The following is a 23,332-nucleotide window of genomic DNA, read 5'->3' on the forward strand; positions in this document are numbered from 1 at the left end:
CGTCACATTTCATCAGTGTTGACACAACATTTCCCCCCCACAGTTGATACACCTCTAGATTCAGGATGCATTTTTTAACTGATGGTGAATATCAGCTCTAACTGACATTTTTCCGTTCTTAGTAGTAGACAAAATAATGCAATATATGTATTTTCATTTATTTTTTATATTCATTTCATTTATTTTACTTATGTAGTCAACAGAACAGAGCATTTTGCAAATTTCCTCTCTCCTGAAACCTCCAACATCTCCCCAACCCCATTCTTCCCACTGTACAACTACATTGATAACAATGAGACAATCAGCAAAACCCCTGGACCATATCCACCACAACCAGCATCTGTACCCGCCACATTCCACCTTCTAACTGTTACCACAAACCAAGCTTTCAGAGATTAATCCCAGGACATCTGGAGGCTCCCGAGACCCTTTTGGGAGTCTGTGAGGTCAAAACTATTCTTAAAATAATAGTTAATCATTATTTGCTTTTTTATTCATCTTCTCACACATGCACAGTGGAGTTTTTCCAAAGGTTATGTGATGAAGGAAGTCACAGTAGGCTCATCACAGAAGCAGATGAAAATAGAGTTGTCTTCTCTATTTTCAGTGTCTTCTCTATTTTAATATCTTCTAAAGTCAGATATTAAAGAGATGTGAAAAACAATTTGTAAAACAATGCTACTCCCCTCACTAATTTTTTTTGTTTGGGAAATGTAGTTATTTTGCATAAAGTCATGTTATTTGTATTAAAATGAAATGAGTTTCTTACTGTTTTTAAGACACTAACAAATATTTAAATGTCAGATATAATTTCTAACATGTTACATATTAACAGGTATAAACCACATAAACAAACACCCTTTCAGGTTTTTAAGAGTATAAGGGTCTCCTGAGACCAAAAGTTTCAGAACCACTACCCAAGATGGATTCTTGGTGCCTGAGTCTACAGCTGGTGCCTCTGCTTGTGCACCAAACCCCACCCTCTCCCACATGCTCCACAGACCTCCCCTCTCCCCCACACAGGTATCAGTGTTTTTCCCTCTCCACAGAATCATTCCCACTTACAAATAAACATGCTATCTTAAAGCCAAACAAAACTCTTGTCTTAACTCCACTTCCTCTTCCACCAGCCACCGCCCCATTTCTGTTGCCCTTTGCACCAAGCTTCCTCACACCATTTGTCTATCCATCCGTTCTTGAATTCCTCCCCTCCCATTCTCTCTAAATCCACTCCTATCAGGTTTTTGGTTTTCCTACCCACCCCCATTCAACTGAAACTCTTCATTAAGTCCCCAACGTCCCCCACATCACTAAATCCCCATCTGGCAAAATGAATTAGTCTGTCTTCCTTGATATACAGGCAATTTTCTCTTTGCACAGTTCTGACATGCATGAGTTGCAGTTACTACTGTTTAAGTAACCCAGTCTCTCAACAGCATGGTTCAAACTTCACTTACCCCAGCTTGTAACTGTGAATAACTGCATAAAGCACAAATTCAGCGTCAGGTTTTCAGCCCACGAAATCAGCACATACGTAACAGATGCATACATATCATGATCAGTGACAGTCATATTACTTCTTTCGACGTCTGTTGGTGACTGGTCACTGAGCATCTGTTTCCAGTTCACACACAGACAACAAAGTGTGCAGCCAAGTGGCCTCCCAGTCTCTCAGTGATGAACCCATGGGACGTTTTACAAAAGAGAGAACTGACCAACGCAGATGAAAGTTCAACAAAGAAATAAAAAGTGATAATGCCTGAAGTAAAATCTGAATCAAATAGAATGGTGTTATAGAAGAGAGCTAAAGGGCAGAAAGCTGTACTTGAACAATAATAAAATAAAATAATTTAAACAATTAAAAAATAAGAAAGAAGACAGAGCTGACTGTGGGACTGCTAACGGACACTGCTGCCACAGAAGTGTCTCTCAGTGTCAGTAAGTGAGGCTGCGACTGACGTGCAGTGAGGAGAATGATCGTGAGGAAAGGAATGGACAGATCCCGGATGCTGGCAAAACACTGCACAATAAAGACACTTTCGGAGATATTTCACTGTCATTAAAGGATGTCTAGGAGATATTCCACAACACTGAAAGCAAAAATAATAACATTTTGGAAGCTGATCCAAAATTAGGAAGGAAATGACAATTTGCCAGTGCACAGAAAAGATGTTCGCTCTGTGTAAGTCACACGATGACAAAAAGGCAGCAAGCACTGTCTAAACTACTACTGTTCCGAAGTTTTTTTACAAGGAAATACAACACTTTCATTTTCTATGTTGTCTATGTCTTAAAGTGTGCTGAATAAAAATTTGTATGACTGCTTTTTCATTTCCCTATATATTTATAGCCATCAGAGTTTTTCATGATTATACAATAATTTTTACGGTGAATTTTCCCACTGATTAGAGACTGTGTTGCATGGTCATTTTCACGGCCCCACACTCTGGTGCACACGGAGGTGACACTCTCCTTGCTGGGTTTCCGGGATACCACACCCACTTGGTTTTCTTCCTGCCTCACAAGTCGTCTTACTCAGTTTCCTCTTCTCAGACTCTGAGTGTTGGAGGACCCCACGGTCAGTTCTTGCAGCTCCTCTTTATCTGCACCCAGAAGATTCTACCCAGTCCAGTGGCTGAAAATATCATCTATATGCCAACAATTCCTGCATTTACATCTTCGGCCCAGGCCTCTTGCCTGAACTCCAGATTTATATACCAACAGCCTCTCTGATATCTCTACGTGGATATCTAATAGCTGTCTTAAACCTTATGTAGCCAAAACTGAAATCCTCTCCTCCTAAACCCTCCTCTACCCCAAAGGAACATCGTCCTCAATCTCAGATGATGGCAACTCCTTCCTTCCAGGTGTTCAGGCCAAAACCCTTACAGTCATCCCTGACTACTCTCTCTCCTATGTCCCCTAAGGAAGCTACCTTTAAAACACAACCAAAAGCAGAGCACTTCTCTCACTGTCTTTAATACTATCCTGGTCCATGTATCATCATCTCTTACCTGGATTAGGGCAATATTCTCCTAACTAATTTCTCTCCTAATCTATTCATAACACAATAGCTCTTTAAAACATACATCAAATCTTGCCACTTCTACTCAGAATACAACAGTGGCTTTCCATTTCACAAAGAGAGAAGCCAACATCTTCCCAAAGACTTAGTAGGTCCTACACAATCTGTCCCCTTGTTACTCCTCTTCTAACTCCAGTTCCCACTTCTCTGTCTTTCACTCAGCCCATTCCAGCCACTCTCACAGGCCTCCTTCTTGCCAGTGTTACTTGAGTAGTCTAGGTGGGCTGCTACTCTGGCCTGAGCATTCAGAGTTCCCTCTCCCTGGAAAGCTCTTCCTCCAGATACCTGTGTGGCCAATTCCTCACCTTCAAGTCACATTTCCAAGCTGTAACCTCCTCTGATCAACTGCAATCCACCACCACTCCCCAGAAACCTTTATCACCTTTATCTTGCTGCATTTTTCCATAGCACTCATCAGCTAATATACTGTATCATTTACTGATGCTGTTTATTGGCTGTCTCCCTCTGCTTAGAAGGTTAACTCCATGAGGGAAGCAATTTCTTTGTACTTTGTTTACTGGAAAAGCCCCAGAGCTAGTGATTTTATCTGCCCCATACGAGGCATTCAATCATTATTTGCTAAATAAAAAAAGTTGAAAATACCCTGAGTTGCTAATTGTTATCTTGGACACAGAAAACCTTTTGTGTATGACCAATAATTCTACTTGGTGAGGAAAACCTGAAAATCTAAAATGTGATTACCCAACATTTTATCAAGAATTATTTCCTGAGCCCTGGCTTGTATGGCTCAGTGAATTGAGTGCTGGCCTGTGAACCAAACAATCACTGGTTCAATTCCCAGTCAGGGCACATGCCTAGGTTGTGGGCCAGTTCCCCAGTGGGGGGCGCTCAAGAGGCAACCACATGTTGATGTTTCTCTCTCTCTCTCCCTCTATTCCCCCCTCTCTAAAAATAAATAAATAAAATCTTTAAAAAAAAAAGAAACTAAAGGTTTCTGTAAAAAAATTATTATTATTATTATTTCCTGAATATGCCACATGTGCCAAATTCAAAACAGACTCTAGACAATCAAACATACTTTTCTAATTCTGGTGCAGGAGCTTCTCGCTTTCGAATATGGTTCTGGATTGATGCGAGTGCTTCTGGTGAATACTGGGCAGCATTGCTCTCCATATATTTCAAAGCGTAGTCGTCTATATCATGGATGATGAACCGGTGGCTAAATACTGGGGGGAAGGTAGAAATACACTTAGCTTCGTTATGCTTTTATCACACAATCAGGAGTAAAATAACACTGAGCCTGCAGTGAGGAATTCACAGACAGGCATTTGTGACCTAGACTAATGAACTTTTAATAGCTCCCTGAACTTATATGCATGCAGTCATTTGTTCAGTGTTAGGAAGTTCAGGGTCTGTATTTATAGCCAAAAAAATGCAATCAATTTACAGTTTAATTGATAAAATAAGGAAGTACAGTAAAACACTGGGCCACATATGGAAGAAAATAGCTTTACCTTGGCTGGAACGCAGCCTAAGTGCCTCTTGTAAGAGGAACTGAATTAATTCACTAGGCCAGTTGGGAAGCCCAAACTGTGATTAGACCTACCTTCAATCACAGCCCCAATGTAGAAGTCACCAGGGCCATAGTAGATGGGGTTTTCCGCTGAAGACTGTGGTTTGACAACTTTTGTTCTTCCAAGGTACTTGCCGCCAATAATACCAGAATTTCGAACAGGAGGCTCAAAGATGCTGATCATATCAGTGGCTAGAAAATAAGAGAAGACAAATCGGCGGTCTTTGTCTTCTGGGATAGGGGATTCCTAGAAAAGTGTAAAAAGAAAAAAGATATTCTGAGTGTACATGAACTGCCCAGATGCCCCCCACATTGAATAACTACAGGGACAAGGTCTCTAATCTAAATCCACTGCATCAAGTATAATATGAATGAACAGGGTGTGGGGGGAGGCTGGAGGCCTGGGAAGCACATGCCGCATCTGAAGGAGGCTGCCCGACTCAACTCCAGCTGACTGCTGCCTTGCGAGGAGGTAGGCCCAGTGTTGCTACCTCTTCTGGTTTTTCATGAGAAGATAGAAATGTAGATTCCCACGTAAAGCCCTAATTTAAAATGTTGACTGTGACTCTTTTAAAGCACTCTGCAGGCCAGACAAAGCACATATATCAGACACATTCTGCCCACAGGCAGCCAATCCGAAACCTCTTGGCTGACATATTCAACATGGTGGCCCCTAAGATCATTACTCAAAGTTTAGTTCTTTAAACAAATCAATTTGTACACATAATTTTAAAAAGACAATTTAAGAAGGGAGGAATCAGAGAGTTGAAAGTGATTCTGAGAAACTGTCTTGCAGACAAGACTCTTCCTAAATCAAATTGCTGAGAATGATAACATAGCCCTTAAACAACAAATTCCAGATCGAACAAGCTTAAGTACAGACATGCTTGTTCTTGACTGAAATCTTCTCATATTGCAACTTCTGCACATATCTTCTCATTCAGGCCACAGAATTATGTGTATAATAAATTCTTGTTTATAAAAAAAACCATTGGATTTCCTTTTAATAAAATAATTTCTTCATATCATCCCCTAATCTAGTAGTCTCTAAAACTTTTTTTGTTTGAACACCACTACAAATTTTAAAAAAGCAACCACCACAAAACAATAAAATCAAACCACATCACTCCTTTGTTCTCAAACTTCTGGAGAGAGGTTTCCCATCACACTGAGAATAAAATACAAAGTTTTGAGCAGTGCTGCAGGCAAGGGGCATAGCAAGGGTCTGGGGACTCATCCTCCAGAGCTTTTGTGATGAACGGGATGAATATGCCCCCTACTTGACTGAACAGGTCAGGGAGAAACCTCTGACAGTTACCACAACCAAAATACCACTTCTTTTTTCTTGCTCATAGGACGATATACACCCCTTCTTTACTAATAGTCCTGTTGGTGTTCTTGCAAATAATTTTTTACTGTGAATTCTAGCACAGAGAAAATACAAAAAACCAAAATGTACAGTTCAAAATTTTTTCATAAAGCGAACACCCATGTAACCACCACCTGGTCAAGAGACATGGGCAGAACCTAGAAAGCACCTGCCTAATCAGTGTCTCCCCTCCCCCCCCAAGGAAGCCATTATCTTGAGTTTTACGGTTTTCATTAGCTTTACTACAAAGGAGGCAACCCTAAACAGTCTTGTTTTGCCTGGATTTTTTCATGTTTATATAAATGAAATTATATAATATGTACATATTCTTTTGTGCCTGAATTCTCACATTCAAAATTATGTTTATGTAACTTATCCTTGTTACTTGTAGCCATAGTTCATTAATTTGTATTGCTGAACAGAATTCAAATCATTGTATAAATATGCCATAATTTATTTCTCCAGTCTCCTATAGATAGGCATCTAGGTTTATTTTTGGTATCATGGATTACGCTGTTATGAATATTCTTTATCTCTAGTGCACACACGTGTACTATTTTGGCACAATCTGGTATATTTGATTTTACCAAACTATTTTCCTAAGGGAGTATGTCACTAATAGCATGAGATTTCCCTCTTGTTCCATATTCTCACCAACTCATTAATCATCCTGGTAGGTGAGAAGAGGCAATTCATTTTTGGTTATAATTTGTACTTCCCTGATCACCAAAAAGGCTGAGCACCTTTTCATGGTTATTTGCCCTCTGGATACCCTCTTTTGTAAAATGGCTGTCTCAAGTTTCTTGCTTATTTTTAAAAATGATTTTAGTGCTCTTTAGATATTCTGGATATAAATTCTAGTTGATTTCTGTAGTAACATCTCCCACTCTGTTTTTTCCTTTTTTTACTCTCTTATTGGTGTTTTTTGAGAAACATGAACTCTTCATTTTAATGTAGTCAAATGTTTGTTTTGAAATGGTTACTGCTTTTTGTGTATTGCTAAAGAATCTTTCCCTACTGTAGGGTTAAAATTATATTATTATTAAGAAATTTTACTGCTTTGCCTTTTACACTTATATCAGTTCACCCAGAACTGATTTCCATATTTCCTTGGTGTTTCCCTTATGGATATCTAATTGTTCTGATATGATTTATTGAAAAGACCTTCCTTTCCCAAATCATCGGCAGCACCGTATTTGTCACGTATGTTAAGTGTGTGCGGGTCTTTCTGGGCTGTCTAATCTATTCCATTGGCTTAATTAGCTATCTTTGCACAATTACTCTCTTGTCTTAATTACTTTATATGGCTTTACTAATACATTGTGATATGTTGTTAAGCAAACCCATCAGTCTCATTCTCCAAGAATGGCTTGGCTATTCTTGGAAGTGCTTTACATCTGCACATAGATAAGAGAGTCAGTGTGTCAATCTGCAAAAATAAAGACCCTTTGGGATTTTGACTGTAATTGCTTTGAAATCATAAATGAATTTGGGGCCATTTTTTAATAATACTGAATTTTCTAACCAGTTAACATGGTATGTCCACTAATTTAGCTCTTTAATTTTCTCTCAGTAATGTGTTAGGTACTACATACATTTTGTTTGCTTTACTCCTAGAAATTTAGTATTTTTTTGTGCTATGGTAAATGGCATTTTTCTAACTTTTTTTTTTTGTTGGCTGGTATTTTTACATTGCCTCTACTAACATAAAATGTAGATTCTTTTTCATTTTCTACATGTCAATCATTCATTTAGGTAATGACAGTTTTATTTCTTCCTTTTCAATGCTTATACCCTTTATTTTCCTTGTAGTTGTATTGCTAAGACCTCCAGTCAAATAGAAGGAGACAGAGTAGTCTTGCCTAGTTCCTAATATCAAAGAGTTCGATCTCAGCACTTCGTCACTGAGTATGCTGTGTGCAGTAGATTTTTTAAATCCTCATCCCAAGGACATTTTCATTTGTTTTTCTTTTTTTAATTTTTTTTTAAAGAGAGAAAGGAAGGGAGAGAGGAAGTGAAAGAGAGAAACATAGCCCTCACATGGATTGGTTGGTTTCCTTCCTATGCACCAAGACCTGGGATCCATGCCAGGACCGGGACCAGTGTTCACATGCATCGAGACCAGGGTTGAACATGACCGTATCAGGACAGGAACTCACAGCCTACAAATGGGCCCTGATGGGGAACTGAACCCACAACCCTCTGGTTGTGGAATGACGCTTCAACCACTGAGCCACTCTGGCCAGGGCTGTCTGCCGTAGATTTTTGATAGTTATCCTTTATTGGACTAAGAACATTCCCTTTTATCCCCTATTACTAAGAGTTTTGTTTTAAACTGATAATAATTTTATTAAATAATTCTGTGCATCTAATTTTTTTCTTTTATTCTATTACTGTGGTAATTTATCAAAACTGAAATACTTTTTTTGTTCCTAGTTTTCTCCTGAAATTCCTAATCTTATCCTTTATCTCCTTAAACAGTAAATATAGCTGTTTTTTTTTAAGTGTGGTAACACCAGGATGCCCCTATAGATATATTCCCATGGTCTGTTGTATCTGCTCATTTTCCCTCATGTCATCTTGACTTTTGTCTAGATATTGTTTATTAACATTGTTATTTTGAATTAGTGCTATACAGTGTATTAAATGATTTACAGAAATAATCTGAAGCCTAGGATGATGCTATTTTTAGAGAATTTGCATTTGCTTCTGCTAGACATGTGGGGACATTAGTAATCTAGGATCACCTTAGTCTGATTTCTGGAATGGAGATAGTTCAAAGCCAAAAAATAGTCCCTTCAAGGATTAGCACATAGGTTTACCAAGTGCTTCTGTCTTTACGAGGCCCTAGAGTCCAAAGTTTGCTCTGACAGGTGCTTCTCCTGAATCAGCAAACTTTCTCGGAGGAAATATGGCCCCATGTGCCGGGCTCACCTCACCGTTTTCATTATCTCCTGGTTCTGGCTCAGTGATTCTTCACATCTTGTTAGTTGCTCAGCACCCTCGAGCAGTAGACACACACACACACACACACACACACACACCAGTTTTCTAGTTATCTGAGTAAGTGGGCTGATCCAAATTATCTAATCTTCAACCTTTTATGATATAACAAAATTGCCTGGGTTATTTGTGAGTAAAAAAGACTGTAGTCAATATAAGTGTATTCTTTCTTCTCACTTAGCAATATCTAACATTATTCATCACAATTTTTATAATCAACTATGTATTGATACTGCTCTCCCCAGGATTTTCAGGTAGGAAAGCAAGCCTACAGCTATGCCCTTGACATGTTCATGTGAGTCCTTTCCCTTTTCACAGCCTGAGCAGTACACTGGCTCTTGACCCAAAAGATGCTGGGTTGAGGATTCTCACAGCTGCAGGAATAAGAGTTTTTTCCACACTAACCTCCTTCTTGGTGGCAACTCCTCAAGTCACCTCCTTGAGGGCTTTGGTAACTATTTCTCTGTAGTAAAAACACCTGTGATTCTCTTTTCCCTATCGTCTCTCTCACAACAAGATGGCAGTATTAGAATTGCTTATACTGAATGTACTGTTGTATTTCTAAGTTATGTACATTGTACAGTAAAATGTACAATAAAATGTATTCTTTATTTAAAGAACATATTCTTTAAATAAAAAAATACTGGGTTGAAAGTTAAAAAGGTGAGTTCTAGTCCTGCCTCTGTCTAAGCAGAACTGAGACCTCTTAGCCTCTCTAATTCTTGTTCTGAACGAGAAAATGGTTATAATATTGCATTGCCTAGCTCACGGATAGTGTGCGTGTAACTAACTTCACTTACCCATTCAACCAACAGTTACTGAGAACCTACAAAGTGTAGGAAGACATGTTCCCTGCCATCAAGGAGTTTGTAGTTACTACACCCCATTTCCACAAGCCTACTGAATTTTCACGGTAACTCAAAGAACTTAATCATAATGTAAAACCTTCATGAACCAGAATTGATATGGTATGGAGTGTTCTGGTTGTTATAGAACCCCCTTTTTATTTAAAGCTTTGTTCAGCATTTTCTAAAACATATCAGCTAACTGTTATTATTTAACTTTTATTTTTCACATACATGTACTACATACAGGGACACCTCGTGTTACTGCGCTTCGCTTCATTGCACTCCGCAGACCTTATTATGCTTTCTCACAGCTTGGAAGCAAGACCCTCCACCAGCAAAATGTTTACAACTCACATTATTGCAACACTTGCTTTATTGCCGGGGTCTGGAGCTGAGCCCCCAGTTTCTCCAAGGTCTGCCTGTAGTTTGAAAAGTCATCTGACCCTCCCCCACTCCCAATTCCTATTCCCACAAGTAACTTATTTCAATTTCTGCTATTTATGTCCGTAGTTCTAAATAAAGTGCTTCTATTTCTTTTCCTACACTTTAAAAAAATGTAAAGACATTATCCTTTGAATTTTTATCAGTAGTTTGCCTCAGGTAATTCAGACCGTGAGTGAAATACCCAAATTTGAATCTGTTTCCCGGCCTGTGCACCCAACCGCTAGCCCTGTGCCTTCTCAAAGGCAACATCAGTTCAACTGGTGTCAGTAAATAATTCCATTCATTACATCCGATGAATATAAAATACATCAAGCTAGACATGACAGGTAATGGTAAAAAATTAGTAAGACATAAATCCCTACCCTCAAGGAAATCACTACCCCGGAGGGGCAGACACATAAATAAATTAAATACGAGTTGGGCTTTCAAAACTACTCAGTGAACAAGGCAAAAAAGGTCTGTGAATGTTTGAGGAGTACAGGCAAGGATCAACGATCTAAGAAAGATTTTTGTGGGAGTCTGGCCTTGAGCTAGGTCTTGGTTTGGGGGCACCATACTTAATTAATACCATCCAACCTGCCTGAAGGCATGGTGTTGAGACAGAAGAGAATCTTAGTACATAGAAATTATCCTCACCAGTGAAGCCAAGTAACGAAGCACCTTGTTATCATTCATCAGCATTTTCATAATATCTTTTTTGGGAGGTTTTGGAATGAGAGCAAAGCAATTCTGAGCAGAGTCTTCAACTAGTCCAAAACCGTTGTAGGGAGGTAATTCCTGAAGAAAAACAGGAGACAAGAAGTAAAGAGGATGCTATTTGTATGGAGAGTTACAAAGTAACTAAGTTTCTTTGGAAAAAATCTAGAAGACATTTATTTAAAAGAAATTACAATGTTTAGAAGACATGTAGTCATAAAAACACACACCACATATTCCATTCCTCTTTGCTGATAGATTTTGTACCATGACCGTCCTCACAGACACGACTGACGATGCTACACAGTGAGTCTCAGGGCTACAGTGACACTCGCTGAGGCCCACTGACCCCTCACTGCCAAAGCAGGCCCTTCTCCCAGGCCCAGTCCTGGCCCTTGTGATCATCCTAGCGTGACCTGGCTCATTTTTCCTATTTACCTCCATATTTCTAATATTTTTATTTCTTGAGTTTTGCCTCACAGAAGAGGGATGACAGCTATACTCACTGAGAATTCAAATTCCTTGTTCATACAGGACTCCTTTTTCCTGGTTAAGGAGCACGCTGGATGAATTTCAGATGGGAAGGTTATTTGGTAAGTAGTGCAGAAGTATAGGATGAGTTTGTATTTTTCCTTCAGGTTCCATGAAGAGCTGAGAGCATCACTCTAGGGTGCTAGGATTTGTCTCCAGGCCTAAGTAGTCTAGAAGCCAGTTTCCCCTCTCTCAGCAGGGCTAGCCAGAATGCAGCAGAGTTCTTTCCTTCTGACTCCTGGCTGTGCTTTCTTAGCTAACTCAGCTTGCACCTTGCTTTTCACTCATGGATACCTTCCCTAAATCATTTTATGAATTATATTCTGGCACTTTAACAAATTAGTCTGTATGTTTCCTGGTCCATCTGAAACAGGATGCTCCTTCCACCAGTGACTCTGCTATGTTCTTTCAAGGTGCCGTGATTGGAACACTGGCCCTGGACTCACTTTCCAGGGCTGTAGTAATGTGATCGTCATGGCTGGAACATGACTAGTGGATCCAGTGGGTGGGCAATGACCTAATTTGCTACAAACACCACTGCTCAATGAATATACAAGTTGCCATGACCAGAGGGACCTGGGGTGACACACTGAATACTGATAAGCCTTGCATACTCTGGCGTCTAGGCAGACATGCATCGGCATCATCACCCAAGGATAGCAACCTGGCTGGGGCATGGGGGTGGAAGTTAAGGAATTTCAAAATAGGGAGGTAGCTACAAGCCTCTGAGCGCCTTCCTCTCAAATTCCTTTTGTGTTTCAACAGGCTTCTACCTGCTTTTCCTGAGTCGCACCTCATCTGCCCTGCTTGTAATGAAGACATTCCCTAAATTTCAGCCCGTATGCCTGGAGTCCTGGCACCAGGCTTCTCATACCACACTCCAAGCTACTGCGCGGGTCCTGTTTCAACCTAGATGAGCCACTCCTCTGACTATGGAGGTTATCGCTCCTAGATACTCCTGCTCAGATGACCCACCGGCCAGAGTTTCTGCCCAGGCCTTCCTAACAAAGCAGGTACACACCAAGTGTGAGAGTGCCACAATCCCTCATATACTGCTTTTAGGGACCAGCTACGCAGCAGATTAGTTCTTCCAGTCCTGGTGTCTTCCTCTTCCCCAGCGGCACGTCTCCATAGGGGAGCCAGCCTGAGCTAGAACACCTCTGGCCATCATGGCCATGTTTACTTATTCCCAATCTAGCAGGCCGGCCTGACCTACAAATGTCGTGATTCTCAAACTGGATATATGCACCACATGTCCACTTCTGTCCCTGGTGATTAGCTTGGCTCCAGCTCAGGAGTGGCCAACCTGTAGCCTGTGGGCCACATGGGGCCTGGGATGGCTATGAATATGGCCCAACACAAAGTCGTAAATTTACTTAAAATGTTATGAGATTTTTTTTTTTGTGATTACATGTCACAATGTATTTAACGTGTGACCCAAGACAACTCCTTCTTCCAGCGTGGCCCAGAGACGCTGGACACCCCTGCGAGCCTAACGAAGCCCCTCTAACCTGGTGTAGCAGCCCATCCCTGCTTTACAACTACGTCATTCAGGACTTACATGACTGAGTGTGAAGACTAAGGAGAGCTAAACCGTATTTGCTGTTGTAAGTGTAAGTGGAGCTCTCCTACTCATTTCCAACACTGACTTCCCTGTAGGCAGGGAGATTTTATTTGTAATATAATTATTTGTCATAGAGAATTTGCTAGGAAAAAAACCCCACACCAAACACTGTAATTAATGTGCCATATGTATGGAGGTAGAATAGTTTTATTATACAGAAGGGCAGAGATAGGGCAAAACGAACAAACCAAAATCTACAGTGTTCACTTCTCTCTCCTCTCTATCCAAACCTTTCCTCCTTTTCTCTCTTTGGAAGACAGGTTAAAAGAAAAAAAGACTATGGTAATGAGAGTGGGTGGGGAGAAGTATTCTAGGACCGAAAAGCTTTTATCAGCTCAAAGGACGTATCTAAGCCACTCACTACAAAATTTGCACCACTCTGCTGCAGTCCTTCCCCATCCCCTCCCGGTTCGGTGAAACTCCTTGATGTTTAATAGAATCATCCTTGAACTTCGCAATATGACCTCTGGCAAGTCTCTTGGACTGCTATCTTATACTGTACTTATCTATAATCTAAAGTGGTGGAACAGTTTGCTTGATCAAAATCTAGATCTGTTCCCATAGTATTTTTCTTATATACTCCATCAAATGTTGCCAAAAAAAATTGAGAGCGAGGCTAGGTTTTCATTATAATTCATAATGAGCACATTCATTGGTAAGGAATTCTATCAGGTAAAAAAAAAAACCTGAGATCAGGAGGTACACTCATGTGTCACTTAGTGGCAGAAATATGCTCTGAGAAATGCACCACTGGGCGGTTCCAGCACAGTGTGAACATCATGAGGCGCACGCACACAAACCCACACGGTGTAGCCAACAACGCAGCTACGCTACATGGAGCAGCCTATTGGCCCTGGCTACAGACCTGTACGGCATATCACGGTCCCGGATCCTGTAGGCAATTGTAATAACAAAGTGGCAAATAACACAATGGTATTTGTGCATTTAAACACTTCTAAACATAGACAAGGTACAGTAAAAATATGATATAAAGACAAAAAATGGTCCACCTGTATAGGGCACTTATCAAGAATGGAGCTTGCAGGACTGGAAGTTGCTCTGAGTGAGTCCATGAGCACCTAGGACACTACTGTACACTGTCATAGGCTTTATAAACACAGTACTTTTAGGCTATACTAAGTTTATAAGAACATATTTTTCTTCAATGATAAATTAATTTTAACCTACTATAACCTTTTCACTTTATAAAGTTTTGAAATTTTAAAACATTTCAACTTTTGTAATAATACGGAGCTTAAACACAAACACAATGTACAGCTATACAAAGATATTTTTCTTATTTTATTAATATAAGCTTTTTCTATTTTTAAATTTCTTCAAAACTTTTAATTTTTTTCATTGAAAACTAAGACACACCACACACAGTAGCCTGGGACTACACAGGGTGAGGATCAATGGTATCACTGTTTTCCCCTCCACCTCTTGTTCCACTGGAAGGTCAGGAACAGTCACGCTCATGGCGCTGCCGCCTCCTATGATAGCCATGCCTTTTTCTAGAATCCCTCCTGAAGGACCTGCCTGAGGCTCTTCTTGAGGAGGTGTCAGTCTCTTCAGAAATATGTATGTCTATGCTGGTTTGCTTGGTTTGTTTCTTTTTTACATCATAAATTTGCTTATAAACAGATGAGGAACCGTGAACATTCCTCTCCATTAATGAAAATCTTCTGGTGTTGTGGTCCAGGTTTTCCAACTTTTAAAGATGCTTACTGAGGTCTGCAAAAGCTTCTGCTAAACTCCTCACTGTGATTTTTCTTGGGTTCTTTTTCTCTTCCTGCAGTTCCCTTTTCTCCTGCCTCTTCTTCATATACACATTCCAGATCCAGTCCCAGCAACTCTTCATTCATTAACTCCTCAGGAACCAAGACTAGGTGCTCCTCAGTGTCATCCTCATCCACACCACAGTCTTGTTGATTTTCATAACCTCCTCATTCTTCACAAAGTCTTTGAAGTCATGGATGACTCTCTTGAGCATCTTCCTCCAAAGGCCATACATATACTTCTTGTTACCTCACCCTAAGCTCCAGTAAGGTTCTTGATGCAGTAACAGGTGCTGCAGTCCCCCCTGAATTGTGTCAATGCCTTCTCAGTATCTCCCTCAATTGCAGCAATAGCCTGGTCAAAGGTCCTCCTCAGGTAGCAGGCCCTGAAAACTGCTATAACTCTTTGATCCACTCATTGCATCAAAAAGAGGGTTTTAGAGGGAGAAATACCATTTGAATTTTGGGATGAAGGCTACCTATAAAAGGAGAATGTCCAGGAGCATTATCAGTAAGCAACATCTCTATGTTATTCTCCAAAAAAGTACTTCTCCATTTTGCTAGCATAGTAACTGTAATTCAAGACAGCATCTTGGAAGAGGAGCTGGGTCATCCATGACCTCCTACTGTTCCCGAAGTGCACTGACAGTGCATGATTTACTGATACGTTCAAAGGCCCTGGGGTTCTCACTGTGCCAGATCAAAAAGGGTTTCAAGTTGTAGCTGCAATGTTGCCCCAGAGCAAGACAGTTATCATGTCCTTGAGAACCTTGAAACCTGGCATTGACTTGGCCTCCTAATAGATGAAAGTCCTTTCAGGCATCTGCTTCCAGAATGGGGAGGTTTTGTTCATAATGAATATTTACTCTGGCAGTTAATTTTGTTCCACAATCAGCTTATCTAGAGTTTCCAAAAATTCTTCAATGGCCCTTGCATCAGCACTCACAGACTCAACATTCACTTTCACGTTATATGATAAATAACAATAATCAAATTGAATTGTTTACATCACCTAGAACTATCAGTAAATTCACATTATAGTTGGGACCAGCCTTTTCTTTGAACATCACAAACTTTTGGCTCTGGCTGTGATCCTCATGGTGCTGAGAGGGATACGCTTCTGTGTCAGGTCTTCAGTCCGGGTCATTAGTGGTTTCTCCATGTCCGACACAGGCCCTTCTCTAATTTTTGTTGGTTTCACAGCTTTGGTTCTGTTCTTCAAGACTGCAGCCAGAGCTGTAACCATCGCTAATTTTCTACCTTCATATACTTAGTCATTTTAAATTTCGTTTCCAGATCAGTCACTTGAAGTCGCCTCTAACTGGCCACATTAGCAGCAGATTTATATGCTTAGAGGCCACGACGAACAAAACAACATTAAGTTAATCACAAGAGAAAATGATGCAGCCAAAGATGCAGTGAACATACAACATAACAGGCTGCTGTGGCATTTTACAACAGACATTTTTATGTGGGTAGAATATTCTAAAATAACAATAAAAATCATAGTATAGTGACTATATAAACCAGTAACATAGTCACTTATTATCATTATCAAGTATTATGTACTGTATATAATTGTATGTGTGATACTTTTAAAGGACTGGCAGCACAGTAGGTTGTTTAAACCAGCATCACCACAAACACAATATAACATCACTAGGTGACAAGAGTTTTTCACCTCTATTGTAATCTTATGGGACCACCATTGTGCATGTGGTCCACTGCCGACCCAAACATCATCACATGGCACATGACTGTATAATCACCACCCACGCTTGCCTCCAGAAGTTTTATTGCCCCCTGGGAACACACAGCGTACCTAACTCCAAAGTCTTTTCCATAATTGTTTTTATGAAACCTTGGTTCTAAAGACATCACTTGTCTTTTGGGGAAGCAAATACAGTGGTACCTTGGTACTCATTGTTAACTGGTTCTAGAACTCATGACGAGTGTCAAAACTGATGAGTACCAAGTGATGCAGGATTTTCTTTTGCAGGGTGGCCTTGTGACTCATACAAGTTCTAGTAAGTGTGACGAGTCCTGAGCAAGCACTGAGTGCTGCAACATTTTTTTCTCTTCCCAATGTGACGGGCACCTGGTTTGATGAGGTCTGAAGCCGAGGAGTACCGAGGTATGACTGCACAAACTTCACAGGCAATCTTCAGCCTAGTTCAAGAAACATACTGTTTGCTAGGCGCCAGGTTAGGTGCTAGGTTAGGCACACAAAGATATACAGAATGTAGTACCTTCCTGCAAGGAATTTATGGTCTAGTAGAGGAGATGCAGGAACAGATATTTTAATGTCATAGAGAAGTATTAGTGGGGAGAGGCACAGAGTACCTGTGAAGTACCCCAGGAACACAGAGAAAATAGCCAGTCTGCCTGGAGCTTCAGAGACTTCCTCTTGGAAGAGAGAAAGCCTATGCTGAGTCTTGAGGGATAAAAAAAAAAAGAGCCATATGAAAAAATGATGGAAAAGTGTTTGGAGCAGGCAGAAGAGCATCAGCAAAGGTTCAGGGCAGTGAAACAGGATGTTTCACTGCAGCACCACACACAGTTCCGCACAGCGGAGATTATGTTCATGCAGCACAGGCAGCAGATGGGAAGAAGGCAGGGGCCTGGGCTGGAGCAATTTGTTAACTCCATCCTTCCATTCATGGCTCTCTTTGAAAAGAAAGAGCCCAAGACATTGTTTTACACATACGGTGGCAACAAGGAGATGAGCCAGAGGTATTAACACCTTACATCATACATGGGCAATGAAGAGGTTGTCTAAGGGGCTTCCAACCCAAAGAGGTAGAAAAATACCTGTGCTTTCAGTCCATGATACTGTGATACCTTACTTGAATTGGTTGTATAACGTATAATTTTTAACACATGCAATTCTCATTTGAAATTCATTAATGTGGCTGAGCCTCTCTGAAGGCTCAAGTTTATCAGTTTACGATTTCAGTGCATTAAAAGCACCACAGACTTTCTCTCAGATCAGAGTGGAACTCTGTGGTACTCCAAACTAATTTTTTTGTTCATTGTGACTCTAAGGAAAGCTATGTTGCAATGACAGAAAGTCATCTTCCAACATCTTCAATTAACTGGTTTTTGCTTTGCTGTTAACCAGTTTTTAAGTCAAAGGGTTTGAAAAACAGGCAAGAAACAATGGAACGCCCTAGGGGCCTGGAATTTTAAAAGATGTCTTTTCAAACAATTAAAATGAAAAATACTATAAAAGTAATACAAGGCTTGTATAAAAAGAGAAAATAAAACCACACAGAATATAAAACAAAGCTCCCTTGCCCTCTCCCACTGCCCTCCCACATTTCAAATTAAACACTGTTACCGGTGCAAGTGCGTATTCATCCTGCTCTCTTCCTCAGTGTGCATAAGCAGATATTGGGAACAGTAGCTTATAAAATAGCACCAAATCATGCATACACATTCACTTAAAAAAGTTATGGACATTTTTCAAGTTAACATGAACAGTTGTATTTTCTCTCTTTTTTACCCGTCTTACAGTCTTCTAATTATGTAGATGGATATAGTAATTTATTCTGCCAATCAAAAGATTAATTTTTTCCTTATGCCCAGAACTAGTGTTCCATTACCTGTTTCACAGGAAGTGGTTCCTTCTTGCTTATGTCAATACGTGGTAAATCAGAGATTCCAAACTTTTCTTCGTAATACTTTCGAGTAAATGGATCACAATCGTAAATGAAGAAAGTTCTCCCGAGGATGGTGAGCGGTTTCCCAACGATGAAGTCTTTGGCAGTATACCATTCCAACACCTCCTGATCAGAGATTTCCAGCACACACTGAGGGAAGGTCTCTAACACATTACAGCAGAGAGGGAGGAAAGAGGAAGGAATGAAGATGGGCACACAACAGCAGGATGTTCTTGAGAACCTGAGGGAGTGTGGTCAAAGGTCAGGGCCTCCTCTACACTCCCAGAAGAACATAATGCTGTGTATTTCCATCTGTTGGCAGGACTCATAAAGAGTATCCCAGATGGTTTTTGTAAAGTATCTCTCCCCCATATTCAGCTCCAACTATCAGTGCAGGTCACTAACCTTCTCAGAATCAATGTTCAGAAAGAATCATCCCTGGAGGAAAAAATACATGTCCTTCTATAGAGTATTACATATAGGTCGAATCCAAGTCATTTAGTTCAACCTCCCACCCATTTAATCCTTCATCCAACAAACTATTAGTGACCACATACATCACGTACTAGGTATGCCACTAAATACTGAAATTACAACAATTAACAACATCAATAACGTTCCTGCCTTGGGGAAGACGACATTCTGTTTTGGTAACAGATACTAACAATCACACAGATGGTAGTTTCACTTCAGTTGTGATCACTGCTCTTAGGACAACCTGACCTAGTCCCATGGCAGGAAGCAGGGACAGTCAGTCAGATGATTACAGTAATTAGTACATCTGGGGAATCAACATTTTCAGATGTACAACGAAACTTGCATTTTTGGAATAAATCCAGTTTTGTCACACTACTTTATGAGAACTAAGGATTGACTTGCTTAAGACTGACGCCTGTAGCCTGGCCTCCGGGGAAATCATAAGATAGTCAGTTCTGGTAATGAGCCACATTGTATGGCTTTAACCCCAAAACCTGGCCACAGAACTCTGATCTCAGGGGCATGAGAAGTAGGCTGGTATTCTCCTATTAATTGCTAAGAGGGGAATGTAGGGAAGGAGGCTAAGGTTTTGTTACATCAGACAGAAAGGTGTGCACTCAAGTACTTCATCATGCTAAAAGAAAGGCCGATATTTCCTCAGTTGTGTATCTTAAAAGTCCCTCCTCCCAGTGTCCAGTGCCTAACCCTCCTAGAGCCCTTTGAGGTACCCCAGGAAGTCATCAGCAATGGGGTACCCAGTTCATGACTCCACAAATTTCCCTCAGTAAACAATGTTCCAGGAGATCTGGTGTTTGTGTGTGTATGCATTTGTATTTGTTCAGCAATTGTCTTTTTCATATAATGCTGGATTTCACTTACTGATATTATGTTTAGGTCTTTTGCAAATATGTTCATGAGTGAAGACTGTAGTACTTTTTCTCATGGTCTTTAATTTTACTGGTTGTCTTGAATGTATTAAGTTCTTTTTCTTTTCTATGAAAGAATTTATATTAAGCTTGAAATTATATGTTCTTGAAATATTTGGCAAAACTGAAAAATTATCTGAGCCTGATGTTTTATTTGTAGGAACACTTTTATCTGATTCCATTTCTTTAATGCTAAAGACATTTGATTTTTATCTCTTCTTGAACAAATTAATTTTTTCTAAAAATCTGCTCATTTCACCAAAGCTTTCATGTGTATTGGCATAAGGCTGTTAGCATTATTCCCTTATTTTCTGTTTTATTCCTATGGCTTTTTTATTTTTAATATTGTGTATGTGTGCATTCTTTCTTTTCTCCCTTGATAAATTTTGTCAATGATTTGTCATTTTATTAGTTCTTTCAAAGAAACAACTTTTGACTTGACAAATCTGTTACTTTTGTTTTCAATTTCATCATTTTCAGGCTCTTATTTTATTATTTCCTCCATTTTAATTTCTTCAGATTCATTCTGTCACTTCTAACTTTTTAAGAACGCCTACCTTATTTTTGCAGTCTTTCTTCTTTCTTAAAAAAACATTTAAGTCTATGAATCTTCCTCCAAGTAGCACTTTTGATGTATCTAAAAGACTGGAGGGAGTTTTTGCTGTCATTGAGTTCTAAGTATTTTCTGAGTTTTCTTTTTACTCATAGATTATTTAGAAATGTGATTTTTGATTTCCAAATAATTTTTTTGTTATATTTCCAAAACTGAATGCTAGTTTCATTGTTTTGAAATCAGAAAATATTGTATAAGGTGCCCATTCTTCAAAATTTGTTAAGAATGATCAGTTATGTGTCATATTTGTACTTAAAAAATAGAAAACAAATGGGGTTAAATTAAATTAAAAAGCTTCTGCATAGCTAAAGAAAACATCATCAAAATGAAAAGGGCACCAAACATATGGGAAGACATATTTATTTGCCAATGATACCTCGGACAAGTGTTTGACCTCCAAAATATATAAAGAATGCATGTGGCTCAAAACCAGGAAGACAAACAATCCAATGAAAAAAATGGGTAAAGGACCTGAACAGAAAGTTCTCCAAGGAGTACATACGGAAGGCCCATAGGCATATGAAATGACATTTGACATCACTAGTCATCAGAAAGATGCAAATTAAAGCCATAATGAGATACTGCTTCACACCAGTCAAAACAGCCACCATTAACCAATCAACAAACAACAAGTGCTGGCGAGGTTGTGGAGAAAAGGGAACCCTAGTGCACTGTTGGTGGAATTGCAAACTGGTGCAGCCATTGTGGAAAACAGTATGGAATTTCCTCAAAAAACTAAAAATGGAACTGTCTTTTGACCCAGAAATTCCACTGCTGAGATTATACCCTAAGAGTCCTCAAACACCAATTCAAAAGAACCTATGTACCCCAATGTTCACAGCAGCACTATTTACAATAGCCAAGTGCTGAAAACAGCCTAAGTGCCCATCAGTAAATGAGTGGATCAAAAAACTTTGGTACATTTACAAAATGGAACACTATGCAGCAGAAAGAAAGAAGGAACTCTTACCTTTTGTGACAGCATATATGGAACTAGAGAGTATTACGCTAAATGAAATAAGTCAGGTAGTGAAAGACAAATACCATATGATCTCATCTATAATAGCAACTTAATGAACAATACAAACAAACAAGCAAAATATAACCAGAGGCATGGAAACAAAGAACAAACTGACAGAGGAGGAGGGCAGGGGATAAGGGAGGAAAGAAGGGGAAGGACCTGGTTAAAGAATAAGCATAAATGATGCATGGACATGGACAACGGGGTGGGGATTGATTGTGGGAGCAGGGGGTGGGTGGGGCAAGGGAGAGCAATGGGGAAAAACTAGGGCAACTGTAATAGAATGACAATAAAAAATAAAAAATAAAAAATGTTAAAAAAGGAAAAAACAGGAAATTCTCCATGTGTTGATCCATTTACATATTGCTTAAATGAATATTCATAATTATATTATTCACATATATGCTTATTGATTTGTCTCTTTTAATAGTCATTAAAAGAAATGTTTTAATGACTCACACAATTTTTATGGATTTGTTCATTCTTTGCATAATAGTGCTACAAATTTTTGCTTTATATGTTTTGAAGCCATGTTATTAACTGCATCAAGTTTAGAATTACCACATTTTCCTAGTAAACAAAATTCTTATAATATGTAATGATCCTCTTTATTTCTAGCAACATTTTTTGTCCTAATATCTATTTGTATTATACTAATATAGTACTATCAGTTTCTTTTGCTGTTTGCTTACACATCTTTTTTGACCTCTGTATGTCCCTACATCTTAAGTATGTTCTTAAAATACCTGTTTCAGAATGTGTTTTGATTTTTACAAACAAAGAAACTCATAATACAGATAACAACCATATAGTAGTTCTCAGAAAGGAAGTAGGATAGGGGAGGATGAAGGCAGGTGAGGAGGTCAAATACACTGTGACGGAAGAAAACTAGACTTTGAACGGCAAGTACTCCTTATACAGAACATATATTATAGAACTGCACACCTGAAACTTGTATATAATTATTAACAAATTTTGCTAGTAAATTTAATTAAAATGTTTAAAAATATTATCCCCCTCTATGTCATTAGTGCAATATAATTTATTTCTACCTTGATATTTTTAACCCCCACAAATTCAACATTGTTACTTCAGTCTGTTCATTCAGATTTATCACACTTTGTCATTTTATTTATTTATCACTTCTTATATGTTAGATCTTACTTCTGGAGTCATTTTCTTCCTATCTGAAGTATATTCAAGAATTTTTCTAGTAAGGATCTGTTGTTAGTAAAATCTGTTTTGTTTTCCTGGAGGTACATTTCACCTTCTTCTTGAAAGACAGTTTCTCTATATACTAAATTCTATTTTTCTCACATTTTAATGATATTATTAAACTGTCTTCTGGTGACTACAATTGCTACTGATAATTAGCTGTCACTATAACTGCTGTTCTGTATGGGTAAATTTGTTCTTGGGAGCTGCTGTTACCATCTTTTGAATTGGGTGTTCTTAAGTTTGACTATGATATATGTGGGCATGGATTTATATTTTTAGAACTTTCTTCAGGTATAATTTACTACAATAAGCTGCCAATATTTACAGCATAAATTATTATGTCATTTGACATATGTATTTATCCTGGAAAAGGCAAGATCAAAGAATGGAAGCCTTTTTAAAGGATAATGAACAGACTTTCAGAATCTAGTGACTTAGGTTCAACGGCTGAGTATTAGAAGGCTTCTGGTGAGCCAGATACACTTCGTTTGGCATTACCTACC

At 39.2% G+C, this 23,332-nt stretch overlaps 1 protein-coding gene across 1 annotated transcript in view; it reads right to left on the minus strand.

Annotated features, from left to right (window-relative positions):
- Positions 1 to 23,332, minus strand: part of EFHC1 (EF-hand domain containing 1) — a 70,687-nt gene that overhangs the window by 12,665 nt on the left and 34,690 nt on the right. The window contains exons 6-9 of the mRNA XM_037159571.2: positions 18,518 to 18,738; positions 10,920 to 11,060; positions 4,653 to 4,866; positions 4,125 to 4,272 (exon numbers count right to left, since the gene is read on the minus strand). Coding sequence (XP_037015466.2) covers positions 4,125 to 4,272; positions 4,653 to 4,866; positions 10,920 to 11,060; positions 18,518 to 18,738 — 724 coding nt within the window. The remainder of the gene's footprint in view (positions 1 to 4,124; positions 4,273 to 4,652; positions 4,867 to 10,919; positions 11,061 to 18,517; positions 18,739 to 23,332) is intronic.

This window comes from Artibeus jamaicensis, unplaced genomic scaffold (genome assembly GCF_021234435.1).
Source record: "Artibeus jamaicensis isolate MK-2021 breed Jamaican fruit bat unplaced genomic scaffold, CSHL_Jam_final contig_484, whole genome shotgun sequence".
In the NCBI taxonomy this organism is placed as follows: Eukaryota; Metazoa; Chordata; class Mammalia; order Chiroptera; family Phyllostomidae; genus Artibeus; species Artibeus jamaicensis.